Below are 19,035 nucleotides of genomic sequence, written 5' to 3' on the forward strand. Positions count from 1 at the left end.
GTAAGCCATCAGCTCCTCACCATCTCATACAGGCTAAATTCACCACACCATGACAGCATTGCATATTGATTCCATCTTCCACACAGTGACATATATACATAGGATATGGGCCTTATCTAGATGGAGACTACCTAGGTTGGCACTAGAGTCATCTAGACAATTAGTTGAGAGCGGGGACAACAAAGCCTGATATGCATGCATTCCATATGGTTTTGATCTCAGGGAATTCAAATGGATCACCTCCTCCCCTTTCATTATAATTTAGACTCCCCATCCCTCCAGATCCCATGAGATGAGATTAACCATATGATACAAGTGGACCTACTCCAATTATACACATCACAAACTTGGGGATGGGACCAGGAGTTCCCTACTGAGATCCAATTTTACCAGGACCACTTCTAGAGAGTATCAGAGGATGTACTGATCATCAAGCCCCAGTATTTAGAGGACAGATGGGTTACCCAGGCATTGAGGATTGCCATAGGATAGATGTGGGTCTCATCTCACCAGCTAAGGATTGAGGCAAGGAGGGCTGCAAGAACACCTAGAGAACAGCAAACTTGCAAGGCTATGCATACTGGCAAAGTGGAGACAAAGGAGCACTTTCTATGCATGTGCCCTATGTACTATGACATCCAAGGACGTTAGCATTTCTTCTTTTAGGAGGGGCATGGGTTTGGACTACTCTCTCCTTTGATCCATTTCCATGACTAGATGTGTGTCGACCTCTTTCTGATGGAGATGCAGATACATAGGGAGACCCTGCTACACCATATTAGACAATCGGAGGGGACAGTACCATAGGACAATGACCGAGCGGAGAGACACGTCATTTATTTTTATGACTTTGAGTCAGCCGCGAGACACATCATAGTAGATGAGGAGGAGATATACGACACTTGGGTTAGTGGGTAGAGATGGCATAGAGTAGCGGAGGAAGCACCACAGAGGATGACAAGAGCATGCACAATAAAGGTCCATCCCATCATTACTCTACTTGGAGGAGACCCACAGACCTAAGGTGTCACCCTTGATGTTGCTCATCATAAACAAAGATCTTAAAAACCATGACCCCTATCATGGTAAAAGATAGCTCAATAGTTACAACTACACGACATTTTTATGTCTCATCAAAGGGACACCACAACTCCAAGATATGTCCTTGAAGCTTTTGCATTACCTATTGGAGTTCCTTGAGATCCTCAACGAGTGTTCTTTTCTAAGTTTTGAAGTTTTAAATTTTTTTGAGATCATTAGGTTCTTAGCAAGGGCCTTAGCATGCCCTTTGCTTCAGCCCATGGTAGCTTGTATGAGTTATTTTACTATTTGGACTTTGTCTCATAGGCTTAATGAGGCCTTCAATAGATGTTAATACAACTTTGTTTCTTTACTTCTCAAGAAGTTCCAAAAAACATCTTACCCATCCCAAAAAAAACATCCCCAAACCCAAATTGCATCAAAACCCTATGAATATAATCCCACTAGGCCTATCATAAGCTTTATCCATGTCAAAGCTAAACAAGATTCATCTCTAACCAAATGAAAAAGCATCCTTGGATAATGAGAACCCTTTCAAACATCCCAACCTCCCCAAGGGACTTATTTCACTATACCTCATCAAATATTCTCTTCTCGTGATAGGCTTTAGGCATGGTTTCATCTTCACCACCCTCAAATGTTGGATAACCTTGAACTAGGTCATCTACATCAAAGACAACGCTGACACTTGACCCCTAGATCCAACACTCCAACATTGACAATCATTTTCTCAGGAGAAGGCTCACCCTTCAAAGCATGAGAATCCACCAAATCAACTTTATCCTTCTTCCACACCATCTTCCTATCTTCTTTGACTACCTCCTTGCATTTAACATCCCTTGTCTTAGAACCAGCCACATTGATCACCACATGTTCCACATTCATATCACCCCCCACACAATAATCCTACACCAAAGCTTCAACAACCACTTTAGCCTCCTATAACCCCTCCATAGAAACAGGAAACATATTGTTTGCTTCCATCAACTCCTTATGTACCCTAGTAAAGCAAAAGGACCCTTCTCTTTGCATATGAAACATGTATCAAGGAACGACCCAAATCGTACCTCTTAAGAGCACCCAAATCATTTGAAATCGGGGACGAGCATTTTCCGAGCGAAATCTTCCGAGCGTCCGAGCGAAGGAAAAAAAAAGCTTCCAACTATGCAAAAATATGACAAAAATGGATCAGAAGAAAACATAGTTTCACTTAGAAATATGAAAAGTATTATAGGAATGCCTATTTTATACACGAATATTTATGTGAATCTTTGGGAATGGTGAGAACATAATGGGATGGCTTTTGAAGAAACCCACATGTAGAGTAGACTTCTCTATGAAAATTCCCTTATGATCCTTCTTACAACTTTTTACTTAATAGGGGGTGACATTGAAAAACCTCTCTCACCCTATCTTCATGAAAGGGTTTCTCCAAAGAAAACTCATTGAAGCAAGCCATCAAGGTAGTTTCGCCAGCGAAACCCCTTTGAACAAGGTCTTTCAAGGTAGTTTCGCTGGCGAAACTACCTTGGACAGCACTTTTAAAAGTGACATAACTTTCACATCCAATGTCCAAATATAGTCATTCAGCCACTCAAATTGATCGGAAAACCCCATTTGAGCACATCTATGGGGTTATATTTTGGAAAACCTTGCATATATAGTATTAAATATTACATGTATTTTATGAGAGTGATATATAAGCCCAAGTTAATACTTATTTATAGTAATTTAAACTTCTATAGAAACATGTCCATAAATATATTGTTATTAATACTATAAAAACACTTGAAAAATATTGCCATATGATATAAATGTGTTTAATAATAATATTATTATGTTGAGAGTGATTATGAGGGATATTTCTTAAATGAATTATTTTTCAATACTTTTTTAAGGTAATAACAAGGGTACAAAGGGATGTCTATGAATAAGAAGATTTATGTTATGTAAAAATGAATGAGTAACTAGTTTGTATATTTTTATGATAAAGGGATCTAGTTCTAATGAAAATAAAAGTGTAAAAATCATGTTTCCTAAAGAAATACTATTTTTAAAATCTCTAGAAAAACACGCTCGTATAAACCTGCTCATAGGTTTTTGCTCGTAAAATTGACGCATCCACAAACAAAAACTCATCAACGCTGAATGACGGATGCCAATGAATAACCATCAGATCCGCACCAGCAAACATGATGGAGCATCCCACCAAAATGTCGTGAAGAGTCTTTGAAGGACACCACAGTAGAAAAAAAACAAAATGTCTTTGAAGAACACCGCATTAGAAAAAAAAACTTCTCCATAAATTTCATCTCATAACCATTACCAAGTGACTCACACTCATATTCAAGCAATCTCCCCAACTCCTTGAATGGTAGAACCCTCCCCATGAAGAACAAATACACCCCTACCTCTTGGCAACTTACCTAGCTTGAGTTTAATCTTTTCCAAAGGGACCTCATAGAAAAAGGAACGTTTCCTTCCCACCTCATTCAAACCCCTCTATTTCGCCTCCTGCACTCTATAAGCAATACTTACATCAGGGTAGAGTGTGCCTAGCCTCCTTGCATATGAAGAGCTGCCTCCTTGTCAACCACCCCTCATTGCACACTGACTCACCCCGACCCCCTCCTCCACATCTATACACATCAAGCCCCCTAGACTACCTGCCACACTTTCCCTCATGCATCCCGCTTTCTTTGCATCATCTCTCTCTCTCTCTCTCTCTCTCTCTCTCTCTCTCTCTCTCTCATGCATCCCGCTTTCTTTGCATCATCTCTCTCTCTCTCTCTCTCTCTCTCTCTCTCTCTCTCTCTCTCTCTCTCTTCTTTTTTAGCACTTGGTGTGTTGGCCCTTAGGTTAGACCAACATAGGCGCAGAGCAGGTGGTGCTCGTGTGACAGGCGAATAGGTAAAATATCTCATTGGCTATGTTTCAAGCAATGAGCATCAGCAACAGAAAGTAGTGATCTTGAGTTTGAGGAGGAGGTGATCTAGAGCTAAGGTCGGTAGACCAATGGCAAGCAACGGTCCAATGAACTGAGTGTGCCAACAATAGAAGTTGGTTCTGTAGTAGTCCACTTAGTAAAAAGAATCATTGTAGTAGGGAGTAGAAGAGATGGTTGTGGTTCACGATCTCTCTCTCACCCGGCTTGCTAGGTTAGGAGCAGTGCTTAATTCAAGACGAGGTGACTATGTTTGTAAACAGACTTCTTGAATACAATTGTGGCTTTGTTGGCTTTGTTTTCAACTTGTCCATATGGTTTTGGTCTATCAATTTAATTGTTAAGAACTCGATCCCCCATCATCATACGGTTTTCCCTTTTAGTAGCAACCACAACCTCTGAGTTTTTTGTTGGCACCTACTTTCATCACACTCGAGCTCGCCAAGGATTGCAAGAGCGAGCATCTTCATCCAAGCTCTCCATGGGTTGGGTTAACAAATTCACAAGCACTAAAGACCGAGCACCATAAGTCAACCATTGGGGAGTGAGCAAACCAGAGCATCAACATTTGGTGATCTTGCTAGGGATGGGTCAATTGAATTTGTGAGTTAATGTGATGTTGGTTAAGGCAATTGAGTGGATTGAGTGTAGCAAGCTTAGGATTAAGTGCACAGTCACTGAGAGAGGCTCATGCTGACCAGCAATGAGTTCAAGCAGTTGCTAGTTGTCGTGAGCTACTACAAGAAATATCTCCAAGTAACCACATTGTAGTGGCATAGCCTGGTGACGTGCTTGAAGACTTGAGTGTGGACTACAAAAAGCATTACACAGCTAATTGGATAATTCACAACTTAGCCAATGTTTAATACACACTCCAAAAGAAGGCAAAGATATGCGGCCAGGCACGAGGAATTTATGAGTCAAAGAAATTGGCTACATCTGACCATGGAGCTGGTGCCCAAACTTGGGTTCCCGAAGGAGGTAGGCAAAAACATCTACTGTCCAATAGGAGTATTGAGCACGAGGAGAGAGACTCAGCATCGCTACCCTTGGGGTGCAAATTGACTATTATGCAGTGCCACAATGACAAACCATTGGTAATTAGCCGAGGCATTCAAAAGACCATCATCTGAGGGTCCATCATGGCAAATGGAGTCCAAGCACTCCTCTACAGAGAGTTTGGACCTGGACTGGTTAGCCATTTCTTCTGTTGATCCTCAACACTAGCATGAGGATTATGATAATGAAAGAAGAGAAAGGCTTCTTTGACGTTAGCTATTCCATTGGAAGAACACCATCGAGAGGTGTAATTGTGGAAGACCAACCATGAAAAATGGTCAAAGGACCAGTAGAATTGAAGAAAGGTGTGCTTCTGGTAGAGATTGAGCACCTGAAGTGGCGAATATAGAGACAATAAGACAATTTGCCAGAGTTCCTCTCCTATGGATAAAAGGCCTACATAGTCATGAGGCATACCACTTAATCACCCTTTGGCAAGCCTACGGCCTACCGCACTTCCTATGGATCAACTTAGAATCAGTCATCAACAACCTATATGCAAGAAGGTGGTATGACAGATGGAGATCTACATACTCTATTCTTCCAAGTGGACATCATGTGTACCCAGTTTATGGACCCGACCAAGTGTGAGATTCAAGGGAGAAAATAGGGAAATCTAAGGCCATATGAAATATTAAGGTAAAATTTTAGAATTTCAAAGGTACTAATGATGAAGACCCTTATAGCCATCTTCAAAGTTTCTTGTGGGCATGTCCTATAAACGAGAACCTTGATTAAAAATTTCTAGAGATGGTTCAACAAATTTCCAATTAAATATTTCCCTAATTGGTATGCTATGTCTGAAGCATTCCTACGTCGGTTTAGACATAAATCACAACAAGGAAGATGTTTGCACAAAGCTGAGCAAACTGAAATAAAATAAGTGTGAGTTTGTCCAAAACTTTATGCATCAGATGCGAGCTCTTATCAACCAATTGACTACTATGCCAGATGACAAGTCTATGAGATCTTGGTTAATTACGAGATGCACCCAGGTAGACTTGTACAAGCTAGAAATAGTAAATTTGACTAAGACATATGAGGAGTTACTTGATTGAGCTATAGCTTTTGGAAAAGAGTGAAGGCCTTAAGGGCAAGACAAAGAATAAAGATACAGATAGTAATATTAAAAAAACACTTAGCCCTTAATTCTTGCACACTAAATATCATGCCTAACACTTCATGCTCAGTCGTGCTATAATTAGATTATGTAGGTGTCAGCAATCGACTAGTATAATACACTAGGTAATTCAATCTATCATATGGTTGTGCCAATATAATCCCTAATGCATATGTAGAGGCATCAACATGCACATGAAAAATGGCATCCCATCTAGGTTGTCTCAAAATGGGTGTGTTTATAGCTTGACCTTTCAAGTCAAAAAATACAATAGACAACTAAGCAGTCCATTCAAACTTGGCATCCTTCTTAGTTACTTCCTATAATGGAGCTACAATCTTGGCAAAATCTTTTATAAAACGCCTGTAAAAACTGATAAAGCCCACAAAACAATGTAATTGGGTCGAATTCTCAAGTTCTAGTATTTGTTAAATGGCATGAATTTTACCTACCTCGGTTTGGATACCATCTTGTGAAATCACATGCTCGAGTAAGATACTAACTCAAACACAAAACACTCCTAGCTAGATTAAGTGAAATGCATGCTTGCCTGCATTGCTGAAACCTTTTTCAAGAAAGCATAGATGATCTTTATCTATAGAATACACATAGAAATCATCCAAATAAATGGCTATGAATTTAGTCAGATAAACTCTAAAAGTTTCCAACATGGACTTTTGAAAGGTTAATGGTGCATTTCTCAAACCAAAAGGTAGCACCCAGGCTGCATAAGCACCCCATTCTATAATGAAGGAAGTCTTAGATTGACCTTCTGGAGATATGATGATTTGATTATAGCCATTGTAACCATCCATAAATGAATACATTTCATGTCTTGCAACCTAATCTAAGATCCCATCTATAAATGTTATTGGAAATGGGTCAAGAACAATGTGAGCATTCAATTTTTGATAATCCACACATACTCAAAGTTAACCAATTTTTTTTAACACTACCACAATGGGGAATAACCGATCAGTGAGGTTAGTAGCATAAAATGAATTCTGCATGAGGAAGAAGATCTAATTCATGCCGGAGTAAGATACCAACTCGAACACAAAAAACACTCTTAACTGGATTAAGTGAAATGCTTGCTTGCCTGCATCACTGAAACACTTTTCTAGAAAGCATAGATGATCTTTATATGTAGACTACATACAAAAATCATCCAAATAAATAGCTATGAATTCAGTTGGATAGTCTTTGAAAGTTGATACCATGAACTTCTAAAAGGTTGATGGTGCATTTCTCAAACCAAAAGGCATCACTTGGGTTGCATAAGCACCTCATTGTGCAATAAAGGGAGCCTTTGATTGATCTTATGGAGCTACAATGATTTGATTATAGCCACTATAGCCATCCATAAATGAATACATTTCATGTCCTACAACTTGATCTATGATCCCATCTGTAAATGATATTGGAAATGGGTTCAAGAACAGTTTGAGCATTCAATTACTGTAATCCACACAAACTTGGAGTTTACCATTTTTCTTTGGCACTGCCACAATGGGGAATAACCAATCCCTACTGCAGTCAATAGCATAAATGAATCATGACCAAAGAGTTGATCTAATTTAACTTTTACCTATTTAGCATAATTCGGATTCATTATGTATCTTTGTTGCTGAATTCATTTGTCATTTGGTATCAAGGGAATTCCATAACTCAAGCGGAACTCGTTGAATATCAGTATAATTCCAAGCAAAGACATCTTTGTACCTGGTGAAAAGCCGTTTGACAATCTAGAGTTGCTTGGAAGAAAGACTAGCACTTACCACGATGGTTGTAAACTTGTCATCTATGCCAAGGTTGAGTTCTTGTGTTGGCTATGGAATTAACTGATCAGTTTTGCAAGGCTTGTTATAATGGCTGGGGTCCTTGGGAAGCATTCCAAAGATGGGGATTAGACTTTGTTGGTCCTTCAAGCCTACCAGGTTTACACAGATGGTTGCCTACTGATTATGCTACCAACTAGGCAGAAGCTAAGGCACTTCAGGACAACTCGGCTCGAAGCACAACTAAGTTTGTGTTTAAAAATATCATTTGTAGATACAAATGCCCAACTTGTCAATGATCATCACACTTCCTGAATGAAGTCACATAGTTGCTTTAGGATGATTTCAAGATAATGCACACAATCTCTACAACTTATTATGCTGGAGGTAATGGAGGAGCTGAATCTACAAATAAGATGATCAAATTAATCTTGACCAAGATAGTACAGTCTAATAAGAGTGGTTGGGATACTAAGCTCCATGCTGCTCTATGGGCTTATAGGAATACATTTAAAGTCACCACCAATGTAACTCCCTTTAGGATGGCTTCTGATTTGGAAGCTATGGTACCCTTGGAATTTGTTGTTCCTAGCCTCTGAGTGGTGATTGAACATCAATTAGATGAATCCGAGGCAATCAAGGGGCGATTGCATCAACTAAGCCATCTGGATGAACTGTGCCTTCAAGCAACCTGGTCATAATAGCATGTAATTCAAAGGAGAAGAAAAGCATGGCATGATAGGCATATTGTGCCCAAACACTTGGAAAAAGGTATGTTGGTGCTACTGTATAATGCCAAGTTGGGACCCCTAAAAACAAATTTCAAACTTGGATGGAATGGGCCATACAAGTTAGCTAAAGTTTTTCCTAATGGGACAATATAGCTTGAGGATTTGCAAGGAAAATTGTTTTCCAATTTGTACAATGGGAGCAAAGTAAAACTCTATGGAGAAGCAGGTTCCATAGTAACTCATGGCTCGGATGCATGTAGCCCAGTTGCAAGTGTCTTGGTTGAGCCTTGTGTATAAGCAAGTATGCTAGCAAGCTGTTTAGGTACAATCAAGGGAGCGACTTGCATGCAGCCAAGCGACAGGCATGCAATCTGGGGATTATGAGGGCATTAACTTCGACTTATCATACCCATGAAGGGGGTGTTTTACTAAATCATGTAGCCACTCAAGTGATAAGACTTCCATCTTTAGTTGTTCGTCGTCTACACTCAACTTTGGTCATTTGGTGTCACTTACACTTGCATTTGTCTTCTACTCTCTTGCCCTTTGCATCATTTTTGTGGTTATTCCTGTCTCTCAATCAGGTTTTCTTGCCCTCAGTCCCATCCCCACTTTAGTCTGTTGCATTCTACACTATCCTTTTGATCATAAAGGAATGCAAAGCCCGCATCGTCTGTTAGAATAGGCATAGGGCGCCTTCAACGATTCCCCCCCTCATCCTATTACATAAGTTTTGAATGAAGTCATCAAGCGGAATCTGAAGTGCAATCATCTGTTGAAGTTTTCTAGACTCTCATGGGCAAAAGTCTGGAACAAAGCCCTTGCAGAAGAGATCTTAGACTCCTACGACAAAGAAGACTAGAGCATCTCCATTCAGGATGTGCACGTCGGACCTCGGTTGTCCACACCTCTGTTGGGGGTAGTCTTGAAGACTCCGGTAGCACCAAGTCTGTTGGCAACAAACAAACATTGCGATGAAGGTACACATCTCATCCTCCCAGGAATGCTGATCAGTAAATCCCTAGATGAAGGTCTCTGAGTGGTTTGTCGTTTTTGTCAGAATTCATAGGTTTGAAGAAAAGTGTTGGCTATGTGCCTCGACAATACATTGCGTGGATAATTACAGCCTTGGAGGATGACTAGGAGGTAGATTGGCTATCTACCTTTGACATAAATTTGAAACACAACTCGAGGCTATTAGTAGCACGGGCCAGGCATGCTGTAACCTAGGACCACACTTGTGCATGCTGCACTGCAGACTCACTTTGCGTGAAGTACAATGGTCAAACGCCCTCCCCACATCTGGCAGTGGAGCAAGACCATCCGGCACCAACAGTGCTGCGGAAAGAGGCAGCAACCAAAGATATAATGAGAAGTGTAGAGAATAGGTGTCCTAGGAGCTCAGTGAGCTGGAGAAGAAGAAGGTCTAGAGTGACAAGGATGAAGGCTCCTCTCAATCCCAAACTCTTGTGTCAGACAATGCAAAGTCTAACTCAGTAGCCGCCAAGCGAGCATGAAGTGGATTAGTCAATTTTCGAGCAACAGGGATAGGAGCATCCTGATGAGCCCCAATAGCAGGCACAAGAAGCGGGCTTATAGCCAGAGCTGAAAATATCAGAAAGTGGTTACCATAGCCTCGGCCAACTCCATTGCGTGCCTCCCAATGTCCTCCGAACTTTGCCTCTACCCGAGCCATTCCCCCTCGACCCCATGTTGCTCAAAGATGACTATAGTGACATGTATGCGATAGAAATCCAATGGCATTGCTAAGAGAAAATGTGCTCGCATGTGAAGATATTGGGAGAGAAGGAAGGAGTCTCACTTGCGGCTTTCTCACATACACGATAGGGGAATACACACAAAGGTGGAGGCTGAAAACAGTTTTCCTCTTCTTAGTTGTGAAAGCCAAAAGAACTCTAGTACAAAGAAATAGAAGAACCCTATATGTGGGTCTCAACCAAACTCAGCTAACTAAGGTGGCATACTAATTGAGCCACGAAATAGAGTACATAAGGATAGCTGTCATCTAGCTATTATTCATGGGCAGTGTACCAACCGCATCTGCAGCTAACAAGTCGGTGACATAAATGCACAACGGTCACCCTGGCATATCACGAGTGGAGCTCGATATCTCAACACTCCCCCTCGAGCTCAATCCCAATTCCTGCACACCAAGCAGGTCTCTGAACTTGCGTAGCAACTCTGCGCCCAATGCCTTCGTGAATATGTCAGCTACCTGATCCTCTGTGCTGACATAAACTAGATCAATAAGACCTAGTAAAACCTTCTCCCGCACATAGTGATAATGCATCTCAATGTGCTTTGTTCTAGCATGATAGACTGGGTTATTTGCCAAGTGTATACTACTCATGTTGTCACAATAAATGACAACTGGCCCATCTGTAGACTGATGCATATCCTAAACTAGCTTATGCAACCAAGCTACCTCACATGCAGCCATCGCTACACCCCTGTACTCAGCCTCTGTGCGCAACAAAGCAACTGTAGGCTATTTCTTGCTGCTCCAAGTGACTGCAGCACTTCCAAAAGAGAACACATATCCACTGGTAGATCGTTTATCAGAAATACTACCAGCCCAATCAGCATTAGTGTATCCATGCAACTGTATCTGAACCCCAATCTCATAAAATAGTCCATACTGCAATGTGGACTTCACATACCTGAGTATGCGTCTAGCCGCATCCAAATGCGGTTTCCTTGGAGCCTGCATAAACTGACTTACCAATCCAACAGCATAGCTCAAATCTGGCCTAGTAATAGTCATATAAATCAAACTTCCTACTATGTGTCTGTACATAGTAGGGTCTTCCAGAAGCTCACCTGCATCTGCGCTCAGCTCACATTCTACTCCAAAGGAACTGAAATAGGCTTACAGCCTGTCATCCCATATTTGGATAGCATGTCCAATCCATACTGCCTCTGTAAGAGCCGTATCCCACTTGGTGATCTAATCACCTCAATGCCCAAGAAATAACGCAGCTCTCCCAAATCCTTCATCTCAAACTTCTCCTTCAATAGCATTTTCACATGAAGGATATCTTCATCACTATCACCTGTGATGATCAAATCATCAACATAAATGACAAGCAGCATAATACCTTTCTCTGTTTTTCTCACATAAAGTGAGAAATCTGCCTTGGAAATATGAAAGCCAATAGTGACAAGATACTGTCCTATCTTGTCAGACCATGCTCTAGGTGCTTGCTTCAAGCTATACAAGGCTTTCTTCAACCTGCAAACAAACTCAGGATGAATAGCATGAACATAACTTGGTGGCTGCTCCATAAAGACCTCTTCTTGCAAATCACCATGCAAGAAGGCGTTCTTTACATCCATCTGATGTAAAGACCATCCCTTTGATGCAGCCATACCACTCTTACGGTTGCCATCCTTACAACCGGACTGAATGTTTCTTCATAATCAATCCCATATGTTTGTGCATACCCCTTGACAACTAATCTTGCCTTGTATCTGTTCACATAACCATCTGCCTTGTGCTTCACCTTATAAACCCACTTACAGCCAATTGCATTCTTGTCTTTAGGCAAAGGCACCAATTCCCATGTAGCATTTGCTTCCAAGGCATCCATTTCTTCATCCATGGCTTTCTCCCATTTTTCTTTTCCCATGGCTTGCTTAAAAGAAGTGGGTTCTGGTTCCCATATCACTTTGACCATATAGGCATAGTGAGTGGCTGTAAATCCATCATATTTCAGCCTATCCACAGGATACCTAGCTCTGGTAGACCTGCGCAAAGTAGGCTCACTTCCAGGTGCTCTCAAAACATCCCTGGTCTTCCTTACTCCAGGTGTAACAATAGAAGGAATACCCAATTCATCATCAATGCTCTGTTCTGAGCCACTGGATTCACCATCCACATAAGAGTGACCTGCATTCACATCAAACATGGGCTGATCTACCTTCTCTTTTCCTTTTCGTGATACCTGCATACCACTATCTACATTGCTTTGAGGAGATTCTCCTGATCTCAATCTGCCTGTCCATGGTGAAGTATGTGAACCACTACTAGAGGGCACTGCAGGTCCACTAATATTTTGTGATTGCTACTGTGAATTCTGTGCAGCATTACCATTTTGTGCATCTATATCATCAATCACATTTACTGGTTTATACCAGCTGCTCATCTCATCAAAAACAACATCTCTGCTCACTGTAAACTTACGAGTAGAAGGGTTATAGCATCTATACCCTTTCTGCTGCAGAGAATAACCAATAAAGATGCACTTCTCAGCTTTTGGATCCAACTTGGACCTCAACTCATCTGGCACATGAACATAGGCAATGCAACCAAAAATTTTCAAATGAGAAATATCTGGTTTCCTACCAGTATACATCTCCTCTGGTGTCATGCCATGTATTGCTACAGTGGGAGTCCTGTTCATTATGTAAATTGCTGTAGCAACTGCTTCAGCCCAATAATAATCTGGTAGGTCTTTTTCATTTAGCATGGCCCGAGATACCTCTCCAATATGCCTGTTTTTGCGTCACCCGCCCCCTCTCTCTTTCTAGATGTCATCACTCCTTATTTGTTGTTTTATATTGTTCCTTAATGTTTATGTCGATCTCCATGTGGCTTTAGCCTTTTGCTTATGTTTGGTATCCGTAATGCTTGCAACCTCTAGGACCTCCTCTCATAGTGAGAGATCACAAGATGTGGCTGCAACCATCCCCCCCACATTTGAGAGTCCACTATAGAAGGTTTCATGAATAAGGAGGAGCCCCTTTCATACTTAACATGCTTGTTCCTATTTTTCTCCATGCTGTGAGCTACCTTTTTATCAAATTTCTCTCCATGTTGTGAGCTACCTTTTTGTCCATCTTCTTGACTTCACTCTCATCCTTGCTTCTACTACATCCCTACCCTCTTCCTCCCCCATTATGGGAAACATTAAATGTTTTATAGGTAAGGTTAAAATACATACGATGGGTCATTGAACTTACACACCAACAACATATATGCATGAGGATACAAATGTGAGTTTGTGATAGAGAGAAGAAGAATATATTGTTATCGCAAAGAAACATATCCAACTCTTCATGAGTGTGTGTGTGTGTGTTGGGGGGGGGAGAGAGAGAGAGAGAGAGAGAGAGAGAGAGAGAGAGAGAGAGAGAGACAGTATTAATGTTTATGAAAGACCTAAGGATCTATGATATTGAAAAACAATGAGATACAATGAAAGCTAAGGGGTGGGCCCACTTGAAAATGGGCACTCATATCCAAGGCTGGTGTTTCAGACAAGAAAAGGAATACATCACACTGTCATTGGCGAGAGAAAGAACTATTTTTTTTTTTTTTGGAGAACTCTCATCTTAGTGAAGGGGGGTTCACACTCATTTAGACGAGTGAAGTGCATAATCCTTGCTCAACACACTTAGGTGGGCGGAGGTAGACGGATGAAGAGGTAAAGCCACAATTTTTTTTCATTGTCCACACAATGTGGGCTGCCCATTGATGCCAGGTAGGATTTTACATAGTGAGTGGGATTACAGCAAGGCGCCCCTACAGTTCACACATGCCTATCTAAGAGGGCTTCCCACGTTGGTTGCTAGTGTTGGATCAATGCTACTAGCAATGAGGATGCATCAATTTTGGGGAGCATTATTGTAGTGTTGGGCTGCTAGAAGGGGGGAGTAGGCCATCTGATAAAAATCCCAAGCGAAAAATGCGGAGAGACAATAGCTTTCAATCCTTTCCCATGCTAGGAACTTACCAACTCCCTAGTGTCAGTAGCCGCACGGGGAAGTCCTCTAAGAGAGCATTCCCACGTAAGGGAAAGTGCAATTTCTGCGGGTAGCCCAAGAGGAGGAGTTGTGCATGGATTCCGCCTTCAACCTCGGGTGTAGAGGAGCTCACGATTCTCACGGCTAACGTTGTGGATTTCGGTGAACGTAACCGTGAAAAAGAAGGCTGCGAGCAGAGCAGATATTCGAGAGATGGCAACCGGATAGCTTGCAACTGATTCGAGGGAGTTTTGCCGCAGCTAACGAGCCGATCTCTTTAGACAGCTGCAAGGGAAGTGTCGAAACGTGGTGTTCCGACGAGGGGCAAATCGAGATTCGAACGGTTGAGTGTTGATGGATGGAGGCGTTGGACTAACATGTGAAAAGGAAAAAGGATGGTAATGAGGAGAAAGAATGTATAACTTCTCCATTTTGTGGCATCCCAACATTCCCCTACTACATGAAGCAAAACTCATATATATTGTGTGTGTGTGTGTGTGTGTGAGAGAGAGAGAGAGAGAAACAAGTAGTTCCTTGTCTTCCCAAAGTGCGTTTCTTTTGAAGTCTTGTTTCTTTTGCTGCTCCTCCTCCACCTGCTCATCGCCATAGCCACAGCTTCAACGTAGGAGCTTTGCATCGCCATAGCTCCTCCTCCCTTCCCATCTTTCCACAATGTCGAGAACCCCCAATGGCCGCACCCTCTCCTCTTCCTCCAGTGGCCCCCCTTACCCCAACCGATTCCTCGCTGCAGCTTCCTACGCTGGCTTTGGCTCCCATTCTTCCCCCTCTTCTGCTCGCCCCCGATTCTCCGACGAATCCGCCGTCATCCTCTACGCCCTCTACCAGCAGGTGCTTCAATTGTCACACCTTTGATGCATTCCTTCTCGGAACGTTTGGTGGATCGGATCTCTTTGTAGTGCACTCGTATTCGCAGCTTTACTCCCCGGAATCTCTGAATTTCGTTCGCCTCGACTGTTATCGACGCCTAATAGTATCGCGCATCTAGATCTGTTCCTCTTTGTTTCAGTAAATGCCCCGATCGGATCCGTTAGCCGTTGTTATCCAATGCATCTTGCTTCTCCATTGCAAGGCGTACCTTCATGCTGAGCCGCTAAACAGCCTTCTCTCTTCTTGCAGGCAACCGTTGGACCTTGTAACGTGCCCAAGCCCCGCAGCTGGAACAATCTCGAGCTGGGAAAATGGAACAGGTTACTTTTAATGAATTTCAGCATCCGTCTTTTGAACTCTCTCTAATGCTCGGATCTGGGAGCATCGCACTCGATGTCATCCAGGGCTACATTGATCTTGTTGTTGAAAGTATCCAGTGTATTGTTTCATGCAATCTTCTCTCGTGCACCATACAAACACTATAGCTTGAATGATGCAGCCGGCTCAAAGTTCATCAACAGGAAATAACAGATGACCTGTTTAAAAGTACGCATTACCTGATAACAATCTGGCATAAATACAGACTGCGATGGACAGTTTTTTCTTCGTGGATCTATTCATAACCTCCTAGCGAACACTGCCTCCGCGTCATGTTCAGGGTCTAGCTTCGCACATGCATGGGCTCGCACACGTCATGGTCTGTGGTTCTAATGTAGTCACGGCGCTCCAATTTTCTGGAATGCAGAGTTGAACAAGAAGTTATCTAAGTACAGCGAGTAGAGTATAAAGGACCAAGCCTATGCGGTGCGATCGATAAACAACACAAGGCTTCTTTGACTCTTTGGCTTGCTCTGGTTTCCTGTGCACACGTCGTCCTTCAATTGCTACAATAGGTATGAGCATCAAGATTGCTGTTTTGTTAACGGCCACAAGCAGCAAGTGTTCTCGGGCTGCATGAAGGATGCACTTGTGGCCTGCATGTGGGCAGCAGATCCACCTTAGACACCTGGGCAGCTAACATAGCCCAGCCAAGACGGCTGGGTGGCCCAGGGTTGGGGAGGGAAAGGCGGAGGTACATAGCACAGGCGCGTCCTGGAAGGACCCAACCTGGGGCATATCTGCCAACAGGGGGTTGGGAGTCTTGGCAGACTGGTCAGCCAGACAGATACATTGGCAGGGGGTGGGCTGAAGATAGGGGTTGGGTCCAGAAGAATGGTTGGCCTTCTGCTAGTTGGTCCCCGGTTACACTGGTGGGTGGGGGGGGGAAGAGGGGGGGCGGGCAGCAGCCCTCCTCTCCCTTGGGTCATTTGCAGAACGTCAGTGGCAGTCCTCCCAACAGCCACAGAAGCCACTCCAGTTAGGGCACGTAAGAGGAGTGCAGCTGGGTGTAGGAGCAAAGGGCCACATTTTGGTTACTGAGGTTGAGCAGCTTTGAGCTGTAGATCGGCTTGTTATCTGGCTGCACGTGATGGTAGCACTTCATGCCTCAGAATCACTTCTCAGCCCTTGGTAGCACGTTGTGCCAAATACCTGCCTTGAATGGAGGGCCAAAGGACCCTGAAAGTTTGGGGCAAAAGCCCTGGGGTGTGTGCCCTTTTAGGGCTGGACCAGCCACAGACTGGTCGGCCAGTCTGTAACAGGCTGGTCAGTTTTTTGCCAGCCCCCTTGGGGCCTATAAAAGGAGAGGCCCTGGGCCTCATTTCACATCCAACAGTTCAGCAGAACAGGCAGCAGACAGGAGTAGCCAGAAGACATTTTCTTGGGCCTCATCTTGGACGTGAAAGAGGGTAGAAGGTATGCTGCAGACTGAGCTCTCAAGGGCTGAACCTTGGCTGTCTCTCAGGGCAGCAAGGTGTTGTGATCTGGATGGAAAGTCTACAGAAGCTCTAGGTGGAGCACGCGGACTCGAGTCTAGAGATAGCCAGCAGATAGGAGAAGGACTTTGTGGTAAGATCAGAGGACCACATCATTGGTGGGACTCTGGATCTGTCTCTCTTGTATTGTGTCCATAGTTGTGGACGGAAATATATATTTTGGTGGTTTCTCTATCTGGTTGGTTCATTGTCTATTGATGAGTTTGCAGACCTATTGTATGCACATAAGTAAAGAAGTCTGTGATTCCACACCCACACCGCACACTGTGTGAGCTCCTGGGCATTACTATAAGTCTTCCGCTGCGTGTACCCTCTGTTGGGTATTTTTTAACATGGTATCAGAGCCCAAGTATGAGGCTCACAGGTGTGGGAGCCTGAAGGCAGGGACCTTGCTAAAGGACGACCCTGATTCAGAAGCTCTAGGGAATCGACTTCCACGACTGGAGGATTGTGCCCTTGCGAGGAGGAGGGTGACTCAAGTTCAGTCAGGTGCGTTCAGAGTTCTGGTTTACTGAAATTGAGTTTGGTTGACTTTGCTGTGTGGTATAAACAGCAGAGATGTCGACCTCTACAGCTTCTTCAGCCCCTGCTTTCCCTTCCTCCTCCCCCAGTTTTCTCTCTTTCACTATCCCTAATTTTGGAGAGTCTAGGAACCTGGACGGGACTAATTACCCGATCTGGAAAGTGAAGATCCGGAGTCATTTAGTGGCTCGGAAGTTGTGGAAGCTGACCACGGGAGAGGAGTCGAAGCCGGAGGACATGGTGGACAGTAAAGGGGAGGTACTCATGGCAGTAGACAGAGAGGAGCTTGAAGCTTGGGAAGAAAGAGATGCCCATTCCCTGGCAATAATCATAGGGACTACGGCGGACTCCGTTCTTCCGCATATCCAGCTGGCCGAGACGTCAATAGAGGCGTGGGCCACCTTGAAGGATTTGTACGAGACAGACAATACCTCCCGGATTGTGCTTCTTCAGCATCAACTCTACAATCTTGATATGGAAGAAGGAGATACGGTACATAGCCATTTGACGAAGGTCAAGGTGGTAAGGGATCAGCTGGCAGCAATTGGTCAGAAGACAGACTCATGCCATCTGGCTTTGATGGTACTGAGGAGACTGCCTCGGAGTTTCAAGAGCTTTGTTACGGCTATGAGAGCAGGACAGAGAACCAAACCTTTGACGTTTGAGGAGTTGTGTCCATTACTGCTATAGGAGGAAGCTCGGGAGAAGTTCTACAACGAGGATAAAGATGACAAGGCGATGCTAGTGAAGGATTCCGTTGGCAAAGGAAAGGGCAAGCCTAACGGTGGCAAGTCCAATAAAGACGACTCTGACGACGAGGGGACTTCGAAGAGAAAGCACAAGAAGAAATGTTTTTATTGTGATACGCCCGGACATTTTGCAAAGGACTGCAGAAAGAAAAAGGCGGATCTGAAAAACAAACAGGAGTCTGACTCAGATTCAGAGGGAAAGGCCAAAGCGAATGTGGTAATCGAAGAGTTGTTCCTGGTGATATCACCGAGTGTTACCGAGGTCAGATATGTTGATCCGGAAATCACAGTAAGATGTTTGACATAGAGATGTGGGTCGACGAGGAGTCAGATGCTTTTGTGAAGGTGAAGGACAGCATGGAGCGCTTGGTACCTTCCAGGTGTGTGGCTGTTGACACTGACACGAGGGTGGATTCCATGGAAGCCCTGGGATCTCATGGTCAGATGGATGCTGGAGTACAGAAGGGGACAATACAGGATTACACAAGCGCTTGGTGGGTGCCTTAATGAGAGTTTGCTTTCAGAGCGAACATTCAGACAGTACAACAGTCTGGTATGTATTTGAT

General features: G+C 43.4%; 1 protein-coding gene across 2 annotated transcripts in view; it reads left to right on the forward strand.

Moving 5' to 3' along the window:
* The first annotated feature begins 14,931 nt into the window (after positions 1-14,931).
* The window catches only part of LOC147904549 (acyl-CoA-binding domain-containing protein 6-like), a 71,545-nt gene continuing 67,441 nt past the window's right edge, over positions 14,932-19,035 (forward strand). For both annotated transcript variants that reach the window (XR_015542338.1, XM_087387218.1), the window contains exons 1-2: positions 14,932-15,285; positions 15,574-15,644. Coding sequence is in view for 1 of the 2 variants with exons in the window: in XM_087387218.1 (XP_087243344.1) it covers positions 15,109-15,285; positions 15,574-15,644 (248 nt within the window). In the remaining variant the exon portion in view is untranslated. The remainder of the gene's footprint in view (positions 15,286-15,573; positions 15,645-19,035) is intronic.

The sequence above is a fragment of the Dipteris shenzhenensis genome, chromosome 2 (genome assembly GCF_047967505.1).
Source record: "Dipteris shenzhenensis isolate YYH24624 ecotype China chromosome 2, Dip_SZ_1.0, whole genome shotgun sequence".
In the NCBI taxonomy this organism is placed as follows: Eukaryota; Viridiplantae; Streptophyta; class Polypodiopsida; order Gleicheniales; family Dipteridaceae; genus Dipteris; species Dipteris shenzhenensis.